The sequence below is a fragment of the Bufo bufo genome, chromosome 7 (assembly GCF_905171765.1).
Source record: "Bufo bufo chromosome 7, aBufBuf1.1, whole genome shotgun sequence".
Lineage (NCBI taxonomy): Eukaryota > Metazoa > Chordata > Amphibia > Anura > Bufonidae > Bufo > Bufo bufo.
Genome location: NC_053395.1, coordinates 146581876 through 146600479, shown reverse-complemented (window position 1 = coordinate 146600479; position 18604 = coordinate 146581876). Strand labels below are relative to the sequence as shown.

At 49.8% G+C, this 18604-nt stretch overlaps 1 protein-coding gene across 4 annotated transcripts in view; it reads left to right on the top strand.

The window, feature by feature from the left end:
• LOC121008393 (uncharacterized protein KIAA2012-like) overlaps positions 1–18604 on the top strand; it is a 269189-nt gene that overhangs the window by 248454 nt on the left and 2131 nt on the right. For all 4 annotated transcript variants that reach the window (XM_040440895.1, XM_040440896.1, XM_040440894.1 and 1 more), the window contains one exon: positions 1161–1320. In XM_040440895.1, the coding sequence (XP_040296829.1) occupies positions 1161–1273 (113 nt within the window). In that variant the 3' untranslated portion in view covers positions 1274–1320. The remainder of the gene's footprint in view (positions 1–1160; positions 1321–18604) is intronic.

Genomic DNA, 18604 nt, shown 5'->3' with positions numbered 1-18604 from the left:
GACCGGCTGCTACGCGATCAATTGGAGGTGGTGAGTTAATTTTTATTTATTTTTTTAACCCTCATTGGCACTGCCCACCAATGTTTATTATGTTGGGGGGGGGGCGCACTGTGCCACCAATGTTTATTATACTGGGGTGTTGGGGGGGGGCGCACTGCACCACCAATGTTTATATGTTTATTATGCTAGGGAGGGGGGGTGCACTGCCCACCAATGTTTATTATGTTGGGGGGGGCACACTGCGCCACCAATGTTTATTATACTAGGGTGTTGGGGGGGGGGGGCGCACTGCACCACCAATGTTTATTATGTTGGGGGGGGGCGCACTGCGCCACCAATGTTTATTATACTGGGGTTTAAGGGGGTGCAGGTTTTTATTTTATTAAGGAAGGGTTAAGGGGTCTATTAAGGGGTGGTTAATGGGTTTTATTAAGGGGGGTTAATGGGTTTATTTCGTTAAGGGGGTGTGCAGAGGTTTATTTTATTATAAATATTATTGAAAACATTGAAAAAAGTTTGTGCATGTTTTCTTAACTTTCTTAAGGGGAGGGGGGGGGGGTGCCAAACAAAGGGTTCGCCCCGGGTGCCAAATGCTCTAGGTACGCCCCTGACTATGCATTCTGTATTCAGAATGCTATTATTTTCCCTTATAACCATGTTATAAGGGAAAATAATTCAATCTACAGAACACCGATCCCAAGCCCGAACTTCTGTGAAGAAGTTCGGGTTTGGGTACCAAACACGCGCGAGTGCAAAACGCATTACAATGTTTTGCACTCGTGCGGAAAAATCACGGGTGTTCCCGCAACGCACATTTTCCCGCAACGCCCGTGTGAAAGAGGCCTAACAGTTTTGGACAGCTCAATTAGAGCTGTATGATAAATTTAGTGCATGGCTAAATTGCCAGAGGTAGCAGAGCCCTGTACTCCCTGTCTATTCATCAGTTTCATAGACTTTGAATGGAGCAGCAATGAGCTTGCTCAATGGCCTCCCCATTCGTTTGATCACTGGTAAGTTGACATTTTGGGACAAACCCTTTTACTATTGTTGTACTGGTAAATGTCTAGCTGAAGACTAAAATATCATGCTTTATCACTGGTAATTCCGTTGCATGCTGCTTAAAGTCTTTCTTTAAGAAATCTAAACCATTATGCTCTTAGTTTTAAAGATGTGGAGAAAGTGTCCTTTGAGAGGAAAGAGAATGTGCCTGTCACTCCACAGCAGACAGAAGTTAAACAGGAAAACAGCCACACTGATGAGAAGCCACAATTAACAGAAGAAGAAGAGCTGGCACTTCTCCAGGAAATCACCAGCACTGTGGTCAGTATCCTGCAGGTTGCCACTACTACTACACTCACATCTATCTCTATTCACTGGATAACAAAATATTTATTGCAAAGGAGTTCAACAAAAATGAATTGTGACTAGAGATGAGTGAATTGAAGTTGACAAAGTGGAATTTGATCCGAATTTCATGAAAAATTCGATTTGCACCGAATCTGAATTACCCACGCTTCGTAGTAACGAATAGCATTTTTTCCTAAAATGGCTGCTGCACGTGTGAGGACATGGAGCAAGGAACTCTGGGAAGGCGGGATCACCCATAATGCCATGCATGCAACCAATCAGCAGCCAGCCAGCCCTGTGATGTCACAGCCCTATTAATAGCCTCAGCCACCTTGGATTCAGCCATTTTCCACTGTACTTAGTGCAGGGAGAGACGTCAGCAGGAACTAGGGACAGTGCTAGAAAAAACCTCAGGGAAAGATTATTCAAGGTGTAGGGAAAGGATAGGGAGAAATCATTCCACAGCATTTATGTTGAACAGGGTTCAGTAGGGGAGGTTACAGCCTGGGTAATAGGAACAATCCAATTACACCTTGCTGCACTGACTGGGGACCCAAATTGCCATTATACAGCTCTGTAATTCCAGCAAACCGTTATTGTTATTCGGGTGCAAGTGCTGTTTGATACAGCCATTAACAGGGTTTATTACAAGGAAATATTTCTACGTCTTATTTGCCCTTGTGCGGTGCAGCTGCTGTATATGTTCTAAAGCATTTTTTGGCTTGTATTAGCGGGGGAAAAAAGGTCTTATCAGCTGTTGTGTGGTGAAGTGCAAAGATTACAGCTCTTTTTGTTGTGTATTAATAGCAAAAGAAAAATATATTTGCCGTTTAGAGGTGCACTTATATGTTCTAAAGCCCTTTTTGTCGTGCATCAGTGGCAAAAGTAAAATATATTTACTGTTCAGCGGTGCAGTTATATGTTCTAAAGCCTTCTGTGGCGTGTATAAGTGGAAAAAAATAAGGGCCTATTTGCCGTTCAGCGGTGCAGTTATATGTTCTAAAGCCCTTTTTGTCGTGTAATAGTGGCAAAATAAAAATATATTTGCCGTTCAGTGGTGCAGTTATATGTTCTAAAGGGTTTTGTGGCATGTATAAGTTGTGGGGATCCGCTCTGGTAGTTAGGACTAGCGGATGCAGTATAGAGTACACAGTTCTTGAATCAAACAGCGGCGTTTATTCAATAAAAGTCACCTTTTCTCCTGGTGGTTAATTCACATCCTGTTAGCAGTTCAGCCTCATCAAGTCCATAGGCGACCTGTTCGTCTTTAGAGGGGCCTGAGTCCTCCAGCCCGGCTCAAACCACAAATCCCAGCACAGCCCTCAGTTCACAGCATACAGACTCCTGAGCTCCACTGTGAGAGGGCTGGTTTTTATGCCTGGCAAAACCCAGCCTGGAACATGGGGAGTAGTCACCCATGCAGCACTTTGACTACTCCCAGTAAGAGCCGTCCCGGATCAGCTATGACAGCCATGTTAACTCTCAAGGTGTCAATTAGCAATAGCTGTTGCTGACACATAAAATACCGGCTCTTACTTCACCGAGGCCAGGAACCTCGGTGACACATACCTTCCATCCACGATGATTCCAGGTACCTTCTTGCATACCTTTCCCCCTTTGTTCAACCCTGAGGGGGTGACCACCTGCCATACAGTATACCTGGGACAGGGCATCCGCATTTCCCTGCAATCGGCCTGCCCTGTGTTCCACAGAGAACTTAAAGTTCTGTAAGGACAGGAACCACCTGGTGACTCGTGCATTTCTCTCTTTGGCCTGGCTGATCCACATGAGAGGGGAGTGGTCAGTCACCAGGCAAAACTTTCTCCCCAACAAATAGTAGCGGAGAAACTCAATTGCCCACTTAATAGCCAGGCTCTCTCTTTCCACTATACTATACCTGGTTTCGGCTGGGGTGAGCGTGCGGCTTAAAAAGACAACGAGATGCTCCTCCCCGTTGACTTCCTGAGAGAAAACAGCTGCGAGGCCTACTTCGGAGGCATCTGTCTGTACCATGAACTTCCTATTGAAGTACCCGGGGCATGGGATATGCATTGAACTTAGATACCTCGTTTAATTCTCGAAAATCATTACAAAACCGCAACGTCCCGTCCAGTTTGGGTATCAGTACTATAGGGCTGGCCCACTCACTTCGAGACTCCTCGATGACGTCTAGTTGCAGCATTAGTTGTACTTCCTCAGAGATGGCCTGTCGCTGAGCCTCGGGTACCCGGTATGGTTTGAACCGGATTTTGGCCTGAGGCTCAGTGACAATGTCATGCTGGATTATGGAAGTGCGTCCAGCGAGGTCTGAGAACACATCCGTGTTCCTGTTGATGAACTCCCTGGCCTCCTGAGTCTGTTTAGAGGAGACGCTGTCAGCAATATTCACTGTGGCAACCGCTTTCCTTACATCAGACTTAGGGGCCTTAGCTACTACTCGTTTTAACATAGTTTTTAACGTTTGATCAAACCTTTCTACTAGGCCTTCAGTTTGCGGGTGATAGACAGATGTCCGTATCTGTTTGATTTTCAGCAACTTACAGAGCTCCCGCATGAACTTAGACATAAATGGTCAGTCAGAACCTCTTTGGGTATCCCCACTTGGGAAAACATCTCCATTAACTCTTTTGCTATGAGTTTGGCCGATGTATGTCGCAGTGGCACCGCCTACGGGTACCGAGTGGCGTAGTCCAGGACGACCAAGATGTGTTGGTGCCCCCTGGTGGACTTCGGTACTGGGGCTATGAGATCCATAGCGATTCTCTCAAATTGTACCTCGATAATCGGGAGGGGCACTAAGGGACTGCGGAAGAGGTGCTGGGGTCTAGTGGTTTGGTAGGTCGGGCAAGACTTACAAAAGTCATCCACCTCTCTAAAGACACTGGGCCAGTAAAACCGTTGTAGTATCTGGTCCTGTGTCTTCTGCAGTCCCAGATGACTCCCAAGAACATGTTGGTGGGCTAACTCTAACACAAGTTTTCAATAGGTCCCGGGCACCACCAACTGTTCAACAGGTTCACCCTGCAGCTGGTTTGCCCGATATAGCATATTCTGGTGGACCACAAAATAGGGAAACATCGACTCGGCCCCAGGTTGTTGGGATACACCATCAAGTATTACCACTTTCTCCCACGCCCGGGATAGGGTTGGGCTGTACCCAAATTCTCCCCGGAGACGTGGAGGTCTGCCAACCCAGGACCCGGTGGAAAATCCTCCACGTCTCCCACCATTACCCTATGCGGGGTTATCTCCCCCTCTTCCACCGAAGTGGCGGTCACCCCTACTGCTGGCCCTTCGGCCTCAGGTTCCCAGTGTTTTGGCCGTCCCTTTGAACAAGGCCAATCTCCTGGGCTTATTCCTGTCTCAGAGGTATCCATAACTCTCATAACCGGCCATAGGGCAGGGAAACCTGGAAAGTCTCTCCCTATTATGAGTTCATAGTGGAGATTTGTGGTGACTGCCACTTTGTGTGTCCACCTGCCGGCCACCGTGGTTAGAGACACCAGCGCGGTGGGGTAGTCTTTCAAGTCTCCATGAACACACATCACCCCAACATTCCGGCCAGTATACTCAGCGGACCGCCCCAGGGTAGCCCTCACCAAGCTCCCTGAGTCCAACAGTGCCTCCGCTTGAGAGTCTCACACTTCCACCTGACACAAGTGGTCTAGAACCTCCGGGGTACCTGTGGCACACAGTTTCCTAGAATATAGCGATTGTCGGTAAGCACAATTAGTGTCCATGGGCTCAACCCGATGAGGACACTCAACCATAGTGTGGCCAGGTTCCTGACACCGCCAGCAGATTAACTGGGTCCGGTAACCTCCTGGGGGGGGGGGGGGGGGTCATTGGCTCATACCAGTGGGCCTGGGGTGGGGAGTTCTGGAGTTTGCCTGCCGTCCTCCCAAAAGAACCCCCTTGAGATTGTTGGTGGCCTCATAGCATTCCAACAGGTTCACCATTTCCAGGGGATACCTGGCCGATCCAGTGCTGGAGAGGGGGTGGCAGCACCCTACAGAATATGTCAGCCAATAGTCTATCCAGCATAGCCGTGGGACTCAGCACATCAGGCTGTAGCCACTTTTGCAAAAGTTGGAGTAAGTTACAATAATGGGGTCTCGCGGTCTCAGCCGGCTTAAACCCCCACTGATGTACCCACTGGGCCCAGACCAACACATTCACCCCCAGTCTTGCCAACATCTCACCCTTTAGCTTCGGGTAGTTGGCCGCTTGATCATCCGGCAAGTCAAAATACACCCGCTGGGACTCTGATGCCAGTAAAGGAGCGACAAACTCAGCCGACTGGTCTCGGAGCAGCTTTTCCCTGGTGGCCACTTTTTCGTACATCGCCAGGTAGGCTTCCATGTTGTCTGCGGGGGTCATTTTAGGGATCGCTGCACGGACTGCTTTCCAGGCATCGTGGAGGCTTGGGGTTGCTCCTGCTGTCTGCAAAGCCATCACGTGTTGTAGCAGAAACTGGTTGGTCTCTTGCTGCTGCTTATTAGCCTTCCGTTGGTGCAGGTTGATCTCTTGCTGCTGCAAATTAGCCTCCATGTGAGCCTTCACAATAGTGGAAAAATAAAAATATATATTTGCCGTTCAGCGGTGCAGTTATATGTTCTAAAGCCCTTTTTGTCGTGTATTAGTGGCAAAATAAAAATATATTTGCCGTACAGCGGCACAGTTATATGTTCTAAAGGCTTTTGTGGCATGTATAAGTTGTGGGGATTCGCTCTGGTAGTTATGACTAGCGGATTCAGTATAGAGTACACAGTTCTTGGTGTATAACAAAATGCAGATAAGCTGTATCACAAAACACAGGTGGCTTGGTGCTCGTTCACACACAAGGAAAGTCCATAAACAATAAAAGTCACCTTTTCTCCTGGGTGTTAATTCACACTGTTAGAAGTTCAGCCTCATCAAGTCCATAGGCGACCTGTTCGCCTTTAGAGGGGCCTGAGTCCTCCAGCCCGGCTCAAACCACAAATCCCAGCACAGCCCTCAGTTCAAAGCACACAGACTCCTGCGCTCCACTGTCAGAGGGAGGTAAATCCACCACACCTGGCAGTGCTGGCTGGTTTTTATGTCTGGCAAAACCCAGCCTGGAACATGGGGAGTAGTTGTAACAGTACAGCCTGGATCGCAGCGGCTCCCTGTGACTCCGCCCACTTACCTCCGGGCCTTAAATAGAAGACAGGTGCTAAGCAGGGTGTTCCACTAATGGAGTGCGCACCCTGCTAGCTCCATTGCATCTGAGGACTCTGTCCACATATCCAGACCTGGATCCCTAACAACATTGTGAAGGACTGCCTACCTTCTTGCCACTGGCTTCCCCACTGCTGGCTTCCTAGCCAGGACCAACTAACCGCAAATATATGCCTGTTACCTGCTCTGATTAAGGTCCTGGAACTCAGAGTGGGGTGGTTCCTGCTGGTGTGTGGCGATATTCCCAAACCAACCCTGAACTCAGGACATGCTATACAAACTCTGAACCTACTGCATATTATATACTAAACTGAGGACATGCTATACTAACTCTGAACCTGCTGCATATTATATACTAAACTGAGGACATGCTATACTAACTCTGAACCTGCTGCATATTATATACTAAACTGAGGACATGCTATACTCACTCTGAACCTACTGCATATTTTATACTAAACTGAGGACATGCTATACTAACTCTGAACCTGCTGCATATTATATACTAAACTGAGGACATGCTATACTCACTCTGAACCTACTGCATACTACATACTAAACTGAGGGCATACTATATACTAACTCTGAACTGTGCACAAGCTTATACTAACTTGTGACTCCTGTAATACTGGGGGACCTTCCTTTCCAGCAGTAACTAATTAGATAGATAGCGGTAAATGATTTTGTTACCCCAAACTCTCCGCCCAAGACTGAGAGAGACGCCTGGGGTACATACTGAGTAACCGCGAATCCCACAGCCAAAAACAAGGGCGGTGGGATAATAGTGGATGTCCATTGCTTCCGCAGTTGAGATCCTAACTGATCAACTAGGTGCGTTACATATTAGTGGAACCACACATGGATCCAGCGGAGGTTGCAGGTCACCTCGTCACCCTCACTAAGAGGGTGGAGACCCTCAACGTGACTGTACAACATCTCCAGCTAGAAAACCAGGCACTACGGCAACTTGTCACTCAGGGGCCACGACACCTCCGTGATGGACCAGAACCCAAGGTCAGCCAACCTGAGATATTTTCGGGTGACCGAAGGCAGTTCAGGGATTTCCTGAAGGCGTGCAAACTAATGTTTGAGCTGCAGCCCCGGACTTATCCAACTGACAGAACAAAAGTACTTACCATGATCTCTTACCTCAGGGGGGAGCCCAGAGCATGGGCCAATACTTATTTAGAAAAGGAAGACCCAGTCCTGGATTCCTTCCCTCTGTTCCTTGAAAAAATGGCCCTACTCTACGAGGACCATAGTAAACAGCTGACCGCTGAGACCGCTATACGCAGCCTTAAACAAGGGAGACGACCTGTAGAGGACTTTATTGCGGAATACACTCGCTGGGCCCGGGAGACTGAATGGAATGACCTCACTCTTAGGAATCAGTTCCGCCTAGGTCTTTCCGAGGCCCTGAAGGACGAATTAGCCCGAGGAGAATTACCACTTACACTTAATGCCTTGATGCAGAAGGCCACCACCATTGACAGACGGCTGAGGGAACGCAGAGCCGAGAGAGTCTCAGGCTTCACACCCAACCCAAGACCGTCCAGCCAGGGTCCTGCTGTAGAGATGATGGAGATTGGGGCGATCCGAGGACCTCTGACCGAGAGAGAGAAAGCCAGGAGACGTAACCTCAACCTCTGTTTATACTGTGCGTCTGCTGACCATACCATTGACTGATGCCCCGCGATACGTAAGAAGTGCGAAGGTAAGAGCGGCACGTTTTGTACGTTAGGCAGTACAAGAAATAGTACTGGTGGTTACATATACACGTCTCTCACCTTACAGTGGGACCAAAACCGGATTATCGTTGAAGCCATGGTGGACACGGGAGCTTCGGGGAATTTTATCGACATGCATCTGGTTGAGCGAAATAAAATTCCTCACATGAGAAAAAACGTTCCGATATCCGTGAGTTTCATTGACGGTACCACCTCTAGTCCTATCCACAGTCAGACTCAACCCCTCATGGTGACATGTGAAAATAACCACACAGAATTCTTATCCCTTGATATCATACACTCTCCATTGTTTCCCGTGATTCTTGGGTTGCCATGGTTGCAAATACACCAGCCAACCCTCCTATGGAAACAGGGGAGAGTTCAGTTTACGTCACCTTATTGTATGGAGACCTGCTTTCCTCTCAAATCTCTCATGCACGTGGGAGTGAACCAGGTTCCCAGCCAATACGCAGACTTTGGTGAGGTATTCAGCGCAAAGAAGGCGGAATCTCTTCCGCCCCATAGATCTTACGACTGCCCCATAGACTTGCTGTCGGGTAGTGAGATACCCACGGGTAGAATTTATCCATTGGCACAACCAGAACTTGTTCACATCAAACAGTACCTAGAAGAGAATTTACGAAAAGGTTTCATTCAGCCTTCAACCTCCCCGGCAGCAGCAGGGATGTTCTTCGTGAGAAACAAAGACTCAAGCCTAAGGCCTATCATAGATTACAGAGCCTTGAACAAAGTAACAATCAAAAATCGGTACCCCTTGCCACTAATATCCGAACTCATAGAAAGATTACAAACAGCAACAATCTACACCAAGCTGGTTTTGAGAGGCGCATACAACTTAATTAGGATCAGAAAAGGTGATGAATGGAAGACAGCCTTCCGCACTCGGTATGGACTCTTCGACTATACAGTGATGCCCTTCGGGTTGTGCAACGCCCCTGCCACATTCCAAAATTTTATTAACGACATCTTTAGGGATCTACTGGACGTATGTGTAATCATCTATCTTGATGATATACTAGTGTATTCCGATAACTTACACGATCACAGGAAACATGTCCATTGGGTTCTTGCACGGTTAAGTGTTCATCGCTTATACGTCAAACAGGAAAAATGTGTGTTCGAGACTACTTCTCTTCCCTTCCTCGGATACATAATTTCACCCAAGGGTATAGAGATGGATCACTCAAAAATCACTTGCATCCAAAATTGGCCGATCCCGGATTCCAGGAAAGCTCTTCAACGGTTCCTGGGGTTCTCAAACTTCTATAGGAAATTTATTAAAGATTTCTCCGCTACCACTAAACCACTAACCCGCTTAACTAGTGTCAACACGAAGTTCGTTTGGTCCAAGGACGCCCAATCAGCGTTTGAGTTATTAAAGAACAGGTTCACTACGGCACCGATACTGACTCTCCCAAATCCGAACCATCACTACGTGCTGGAAGTAGACGCATCCCAGGCAGCCATAGGAGCCGTTCTGTCCCAGCGAAGCTCTTTTTCAACTCCGTTACATCCTATCGGGTTCTACTCCCGGACGCTAAATACCGCCGAATTCAATTACCCCATAGGCGAAAAGGAACTCCTCGCCATAAAATGCTCCCTGGAAAATTGGAGGCATTTACTTGAAGGATCAATACACCCCATCACAATTTATACGGATCACCGTAATCTACAATACCTGAAAACCAATAAAACACTATCAGGCCGTCAAGTATGGTGGAGTTTTTTTTTCGACAGGTTTAACTTCCAAATTACATACCGACCAGGCTCAAAAAATGGGAAGGCCGACGCCTTGTCACGACTGGCTGAAATTCGCACCTCAGACACGGCCCCCACATGGATCATTCCACCGAAGAAACTCGTCCTTGCCACCATAACGTTGGAAACCCAGCTCAAGGATGCTCTAATTAATGACCATGCTAATACCCCCCCTGGTCTTTCGCAGAACCAACAGGGTCTCCTTTACAAGGACAGCCAACTGTATATACCACCCTCCCTCACCAATCAGGTGATCAAACTTTGCCATGATTTACCCCTCGCGGGACATCCCGGCATTGCTAAAACCACAACCCTGATACGCAGGAACTTCTGGTGGCCAAAGATGACCAAACAAATTGAGGAATATGTTTCCACGTGCGAGACCTGTGCCTCATGTAAAACTGACAGGAACCGACCTTATGGTCTCCTAATGAGTCTTCCCATCGCCAACAGACCCTGGGAATGGGTCTCGATGGATTTCATAGTTGAACTTCCTGTCATGGTCTTACCTGCTTGCTGCTCTCCTTCGTTTGACATGTGCTGGCGGCCATCTTGGTTTCTGGGTTTCTTGTAGCCTTCCACCCTGCGGCTCCTCCTTCCCCTGGGAGGAGCTGGATGCCTAGCTCATATATATAGGAGGTCTGTGGCTTCAGTTCCTTGCTTGGTCCTCTTGTGTTCACATGCTTCTAAGACTGCTGCTGCTTCTGGTTCCTGATCCTGGCTTCGTCTGACTACCCTGCTGGTTCCTGATCCTGGTTTCGTCTGACTACCCTGCTGGTTCCTGATCCTGGCTTCGTCTGACTACCCTGCTGGTTCCTGATCCTGGCTTCGTCTGACTACCCTTCTGGTTCCTTACCTCTGGCTTCGCAAAGACTCTGCTCGGTTTCACCATCCGTTTGGACTTTTGCTTTACAGCTTTATTTTCAATAAAGCCTTCTTATTTTCACTTATCTCTTGTTGTACGTCTGGTTCATGGTTCCGTGACATTAGGACCAAGCCATGAATTCTGACGGTACAGGGCCATCCTCGCTACCCACGCTGGTTGCCAGACTTGATCAGCAGGATCACCTGTTGGGTCGGTTCGCTGTGGCGTTGCAAACCCTGCTTGAACGCACGGCTCATTTCGCTCCCGTTGCCGATGGGTCGGTTGTCGCTCCTGGGCTCGCTCCTACTGCCGCTCCGGTTGTTGCGCCAGAGTCTACCCCGACACCTGTTGTTGCGCCTGCGGTGTTTCGGGGTATGACCGGTTCTGCCCCTCTTGCACAGCGCTTTGGGGGAGAGCCAACTCAGTGCCGAGGTTTCCTTAACCAGGTGGGCATTTATTTCGAGTTGCTGCCACATGCCTTTCCTACTGAGAGATCAAAGGTGGGCTTCTTGATCTCGCTGCTCTCGGACAAGGCCTTGGCCTGGGCCAGCCCTTTATGGGAGAACAACAATCCGGTGGTTGCCGAGTTTTCCGGTTTTGTTGCTTCTCTTCGGAAGGTATTCGATGTGCCGGCTCGTGCTGCCTCTGCTGCGAAGCTCCTTATGTCCATCAGACAGGGTTCACGATCCGTAGCTGAATACGCCATTGAGTTTCGTACCCTGGCAGCAGAGGTGGGCTGGAATAATGAGGCTCTGGTCGCTGCTTTCTCTCATGGTCTCTCGGATGCCTTGAAGGATGAGGTTGCAGCTAAGGACCTACCAGTTGAGCTCGAGTCTCTTATTTCTTTCCTGATTTTGATTGACACCAGACTCAGGGAGAGACCTTCCTTTAAGGAGAACCTGTGGAGGTCTTCTAACAGATTGGTGCCTACGTTTGCTGTCCCACCCGTGCCTCCCTCTCCTCCCACGCCTCCTGGGGATGACTTGTCTGGGGGTGAACCCATGCAGCTGGTGTTTGCTCGCCTGTCCGAGGGGGAGAGGGCACTCCGGAGACGTGAGGGCCGATGCATGTACTGTGGTCTCGGTGGGCATTTTCGGTTGGCATGTCCGAACCGTCCGGGAAACGCTCGTACCCTGAGATCCTGTCGGGGGCAGATCTTGGGTGGAGTCTCCTCGTCCCCGGTTTCCCGTGTTGACAAACCACTGATCACTGTTGTCCTCTCCTGGGTCGGGGGCTCGGTGACGACCCAGGCGTTGGTGGACTCTGGTGCTGGTGGTTTGTTCATTGATAGTGTGTTCGCTGCCGCCAATTCCATTCCTCTGCAGGCTCGAGGTTCCCCACTGGCTCTTGAGGCGATAGACGGCAGACCCCTTCTGCCGCCACACGTGACTCATGAGACCCTTCCAGTGGGGATAGCCATTGGTGCCGTTCACAGAGAGTCGGTCTGCCTCCAGGTTATTTCGTCTCCACACTACTCGGTGGTCTTGGGGTACCCCTGGCTCCAGAAGCATAATCCGACTTTCGATTGGAGATCGGTCGAGATCCTCTCGTGGTCACCGCAGTGTGGGGCTAGTTGCATCCATGGGTCTGTCAAGTTGCTGTGTACTTCCTCGGACTCTCTGTTGCCTCCTGAATATGAGGAGTACCGGGATGTATTCGATAAGGTGCGCGCGGTTGCCCTACCTCCGCACCGCCCATATGATTGTGCCATAGAGTTACAATCTGGTGCCGTTCCTCCTCGTGGCAAAGTCTATCCACTGTCGGTAGCGGAGAATGAGGCCATGGAGGAGTACGTGAGGGAGGCGCTTTCACGCGGACACATTCGCAAATCTTCGTCCCCGGCAGGGGCTGGATTTTTCTTTGTGAAAAAGAAGGGCGGTGAGTTGAGGCCTTGCATCGATTACAGGGGTCTCAATCGCATCACGATCAAGAACGCTTACCCGATACCCTTGATTTCCGAGCTGTTCGATCGCCTTAAAGGGGCCACGGTCTTTACCAAACTCGACCTGAGGGCGGCATATAACCTGGTAAGGATCAAGGCGGGCGATGAGTGGAAGACCGCGTTTAACACCAGGACCGGTCATTACGAATCCTTGGTTATGCCCTTTGGGTTGTGCAATGCGCCCGCAGTCTTTCAGGAATTCATCAACGATGTTTTCCGTGACCTGTTGCAGCAGTGTGTGGTAGTCTATTTGGATGACATCTTGGTATATTCTGAATCCATGGAGGCCCACATTCTGGATGTCAGACGAGTGTTGCAACGGTTACGAGAGAACAAGCTGTTCGGTAAGCTTGAGAAATGCGAATTTCACCGATCCCAGGTAACCTTCTTAGGTTACATCATTTCCGCTGAGGGGTTCTCCATGGATCCTGAGAAGGTTTTGGCTGTCTTACAGTGGCCCCAGCCCAGTGGTCTTCGTTCCCTGCAGCGCTTTTTGGGCTTCGCCAATTATTATCGGAAGTTCATCAGGGACTTTTCCATGCTGGCCAAGCCTCTCACGGATCTGACCAGGAAGGGCAGTAATTCCCAGGTCTGGCCGCTCGAGGCCATCCGAGCTTTTGAGGCCCTAAAGTCCGCCTTTGTGTCGGCTCCGATTCTGTCGCATCCCAACCCTGGGTTGCCCTTTGTCCTCGAGGTGGACGCGTCTGAGACGGGAGTAGGCGCCCTTCTGTCTCAGCGTAGAACACCAGAGGGTCCTCTGCTTCCTTGTGGGTTTTACTCCCGGAAACTGTCTTCCGCGGAGTGCAACTATCAGATTGGTGACAGGGAGTTATTGGCCATCGTGCAGGCCCTTAAAGAATGGAGGCACTTGCTCGAGGGTTCGGTGGTTCCGGTTCTCATCCTGACGGACCACAAGAATCTGACCTACCTTTCTGAGGCCAAGAGATTGACACCACGTCAGGCCAGATGGGCTCTGTTCTTGTCACGTTTTAATTACGTGGTCTCCTACCTACCCGGTTCCAAGAACATCAGGGCGGATGCCTTATCACGGCAGTACTCCGAGCTGTCCAGGGAGGAGTCGATTCCGACTTCGGTCATACCTCCGAATCAGATCCTGGCCGCCATTCGCACCAGCCTGACCTCTCCCCTGGGTGAGCAGATTTTGGCGGCTCAATCTGGTGCTCCCTCTGGGAGACCCAACGGCAGATGTTTTGTGCCTGAGGAGTTGCGCACTCGGTTGTTGCGAACCTACCATAACTCCAAGACCGCGGGGCATCCTGGAAAGAATCAGCTGTCCTGGGCTGTTTCACGTCTGTTCTGGTGGCCTTCCCTCTGTTCCGACATCGCCGCATATGTAGCGGCATGCTCCGTTTGTGCCCAGAGTAAGTCCCCTCGGCACCTTCCGTTGGGCCTTCTGCAACCCATAGCCACCGGGGAGCGTCCATGGTCACACCTGGGGATGGATTTCATTGTGGACCTCCCTGCATCCCGAGGCCATACGGTCATTCTCATGATTGTGGATCGGTTTACCAAAATGTGCCACTGTGTTCCTCTCAAGAAGTTACCCTCTGCACAAGAGTTGGCCACGATTTTTGCCAGGGAGGTCTTCCGGTTGCACGGTTTGCCCAAGGAGATTGTGTCGGATCGGGGGAGTCAGTTTGTGTCCAGGTTCTGGCGCGCCTTTTGCTCCCAGTTGGGGATTCATCTCTCCTTCTCCTCGGCCTACCACCCTCAGTCCAATGGGGCCGCAGAACGATCCAATCAGGCCTTGGAGCAATTCCTTCGTTGCTATGTCTCCGATCACCAAGACAATTGGGTTGACCTCCTGCCTTGGGCTGAGTTTGCCAGGAACACGGCGGTGAACTCTTCCTCTGGGACGTCTCCCTTCATGGCCAATTATGGGTTCCAACCTGCCGTGTTACCGGAGGTATTCTCTCCCCAGGATATTCCGGCTGTGGAGGATCACCTTTCCGTCCTACGTGCTTCTTGGGTACTGATCCAGAAGTCCCTTGAGGTCTCTGCGCAGCGCCAGAGACTCCAGGCTGATCGCAGACGAGCGCCTGCTCCTTCCTACCAGGTCGGAGACCGTGTATGGTTGTCCACCCGCAACCTCAACCTTCGAGTGCCCACTCCCAAGCTGGCGCCTCGCTTTGTTGGTCCCTTCCGAGTGCTTCGCAGGGTAAACCCGGTAGCCTATGCCCTTGCGCTTCCTCCTGGCATGCGGATCTCCAACGTGTTTCATGTCTCCCTGTTGAAGCCACTGGTGTGTAATCGTTTCACTTCCTCGGTTCCTCGGCCTCGTCCGGTCCAAGTGGGCAATCGTGAGGAATATGAGGTGAGCAATATCCTGGACTCACGCCTGGTCCGCGGTCGGTTGCAGTTTTTGGTCCATTGGCGTGGTTATGGTCCAGAGGAGCGTTCCTGGGTTCCCTCCGCAGATGTCCATGCTCCTGCCTTGCTCCGAGCCTTCCACGCACGCTTCCCTCAGAAACCGTTTTGTGCTCCGCGGAGGAGGGGCCCTTGAGGGGGAGGTACTGTCATGGTCTTACCTGCTTGCTGCTCTCCTTCGTTTGACATGTGCTGGCGGCCATCTTGGTTTCTGGGTTTCTTGTAGCCTTCCACCCTGCGGCTCCTCCTTCCCCTGGGAGGAGCTGGATGCCTAGCTCATATATATAGGAGGTCTGTGGCTTCAGTTCCTTGCTTGGTCCTCTTGTGTTCACATGCTTCTAAGACTGCTGCTGCTTCTGGTTCCTGATCCTGGCTTCGTCTGACTACCCTTCTGGTTCCTGATCCTGGCTTCGTCTGACTACCCTGCTGGTTCCTGATCCTGGTTTCGTCTGACTACCCTGCTGGTTCCTGATCCTGGCTTCGTCTGACTACCCTGCTGGTTCCTGATCCTGGCTTCGTCTGACTACCCTTCTGGTTCCTGACCTCTGGCTTCGCAAAGACTCTGCTCGGTTTCACCATCCATTTGGACTTTTGCTTTACAGCTTTATTTTCAATAAAGCCTTCTTATTTTCACTTATCTCTTGTTGTACGTCTGGTTCATGGTTCCGTGACACTTCCCCTTTCCAGAGGAAACAATACCATCATGGTGGTAGTGGATTTGCTGACTGAGATGGCACACTTCGTGCCCCTCAAGAAGTTACCCTCCTCCAAGGAAACGGCCGTGGTATTCCTGTCTAATATTATTAAGTTACATGGAATTCCTAGCCAGGTCATATCAGACAGGGGTTCGCAATTCGTATCCAAATTCTGGAGAGCACTTTGTTCCAGACTTCAAATCGACCACAGAATGTCTACCGCCTATCACCCCCAAACTAATGGGCAGACTGAAAGGGTGAATCAGTGTCTGGAACAGTTTCTCAGATGTCACTGCTCATTTCTCCAGGATGACTGGGAGGGCCTACTTCCTCTCGCTGAATTCGCCTATAATAATTCTACGAATTCCTCCACATTACATACTCCATTCTTTGCTAATTACGGATTTCACCCTAGGTCTCTTCCTCAAACCAGCCTTCCCACAAACGTTCCAGCCACAGACGATTATCTGACCACTTTGCAAACTACCCTTAAGACGCTAAAAGACAACCTTCAACGGGCAAAGGAAAGACAGAAGTTTTACTACGACCGTCGTAGGAGAGAAAATCCTCCCTACCAGGTCGGAGACTCGGTTTGGTTATCAACAAGAAACCTTCGGTTGGGGGTACCTTCCAAGAAATTGGGAAGACAATTCCTGGGTCCTTTTCCGATAGATAGGATTATTAACCCCAACACGGTGAGACTCACCCTTCCTCCTCGATTACAGGTACATCCCACATTCCACGTGTCACTACTAAAGCCGTTTAGACCTAGGCCGTTCCCATCAAATGATCCTCGACCCTTGCCGCCGATAGAGGTCCAAGGAGAAGAAGAATTTGAAGTTGAGCAGCTCATTGATTCCAGAAGAAGACGGGGGAAGATCCAGTATCTCGTTAGATGGAAGGGGTATGGTCCCCAGGATGACTCTTGGGAAGATGTGCAAAACGTTCATGCTCCCAGACTCCAAAGATTGTTCCATAGAAGATTTCCCAAACGACCCTCTCCTAGTGGGGTACCCCGGAGGGGTCCCTTAAGGGGGGGGTACTGTAACAGTACAGCCTGGATCGCAGCGGCTCCCTGTGACTCCGCCCACTAACCTCCGGGCTTTAAATAGAAGACAGGTGCTAAGCAGGGTGTTCCACTAATGGAGTGCGCACCCTGCTAGCTCCATTGCATCTGAGGACTCTGTCCACATATCCAGACCTGGATCCCTAACAACATTGTGAAGGACTGCCTACCTTCTTGCCACTGGCTTCCCCACTGCTGGCTTCCTAGCAAGGACCAACTAACCGCAAGTATATGCCTGTTACCTGCTCTGATTAAGGTCCTGGAACTCAGAGTGGGGTGGTTCCTGCTGGTGTGTGGCGATATTCCCAAACCAACCCTGAACTCAGGACATGCTATACAAACTCTGAACCTACTGCATATTATATACTAAACTGAGGACATGCTATACTAACTCTGAACCTGCTGCATATTATATACTAAACTGAGGACATGCTATACTAACTCTGAACCTGCTGCATATTATATACTAAATTGAGGACATGCTATACTAACGCTGAACCTGCTGCATATTATATACTAAACTGAGGACATGCTATACTCACTCTGAACCTACTGCATATTTTATACTAAACTGAGGACATGCTATACTAACTCTGAACCTGCTGCATATTATATACTAAACTGAAGACATGCTATACTAACTCTGAACCTGCTGCATATTATATACTAAACTGAGGACATGCTATACTCACTCTGAACCTACTGCATACTACATACTAAACTGAGGGCATACTATATACTAACTCTGAACTGTGCACAAGCTTATACTAACTTGTGACTCCTGTAATACTGGGGGACCTTCCTTTCCAGCAGTAACTAATTAGATAGATAGCGGTAAATGATTTTGTTACCCCAAACTCTCCGCCCAAGACTGAGAGAGACGCCTGGGGTACATACTGAGTAACCGCGAATCCCACAGCCAAAAACAAGGGCGGTGGGATAATAGTGGATGTCCATTGCTTCCGCAGTTGAGATCCTAACTGATCAACTAGGTGCGTTACAGTAGTCACCCACCCAGCACTTTGACTACTCCCAGTAAGAGCCGTCCCGGATCAGCTATGACAGCCATGCTAACTCTCAAGGTGTCAATTAGCAATAGCTGCTGCTGACACATAAAATACCGGCTCTTACTTCACCGAGGCCAGGAACCTCGGTGACACATACCTTCCATCCACGATGATTCCAGGTACCTTCTCACAAAGTGGAAAAAAATATGGACCTATTTACCGTTCAGCAGTGCAGTTATATGTTCTAAAGCCCTTCTTTGTGTGTGTATTAGTGGGGGGAAAAAGGGCTTATTAGCCGTTGTGTGTTGTCAGGCTCTGCACAGGGGAGTGGCAGAGGCCTAAATGTTTCTGGCGCAGGCACATGTCACAGCAGAGTAAAGGGCATTGGTAGCACGGGTCACTTCGAGAGGCCTGAGGTCCCAGTGTCAGCTAGCGGTCGTGTCTTGACCAGCCACCCAGCGGTTCTTGAATGGTCACTTGCGACGAAGTCGAAGATCAAGTCAACATCAGATGAAGGAAGGAAAAATGAGACTCACAACGGATCCTGTCTGTGTAGCAGCTGTAAGACCTCTGTATGGTCCCATCA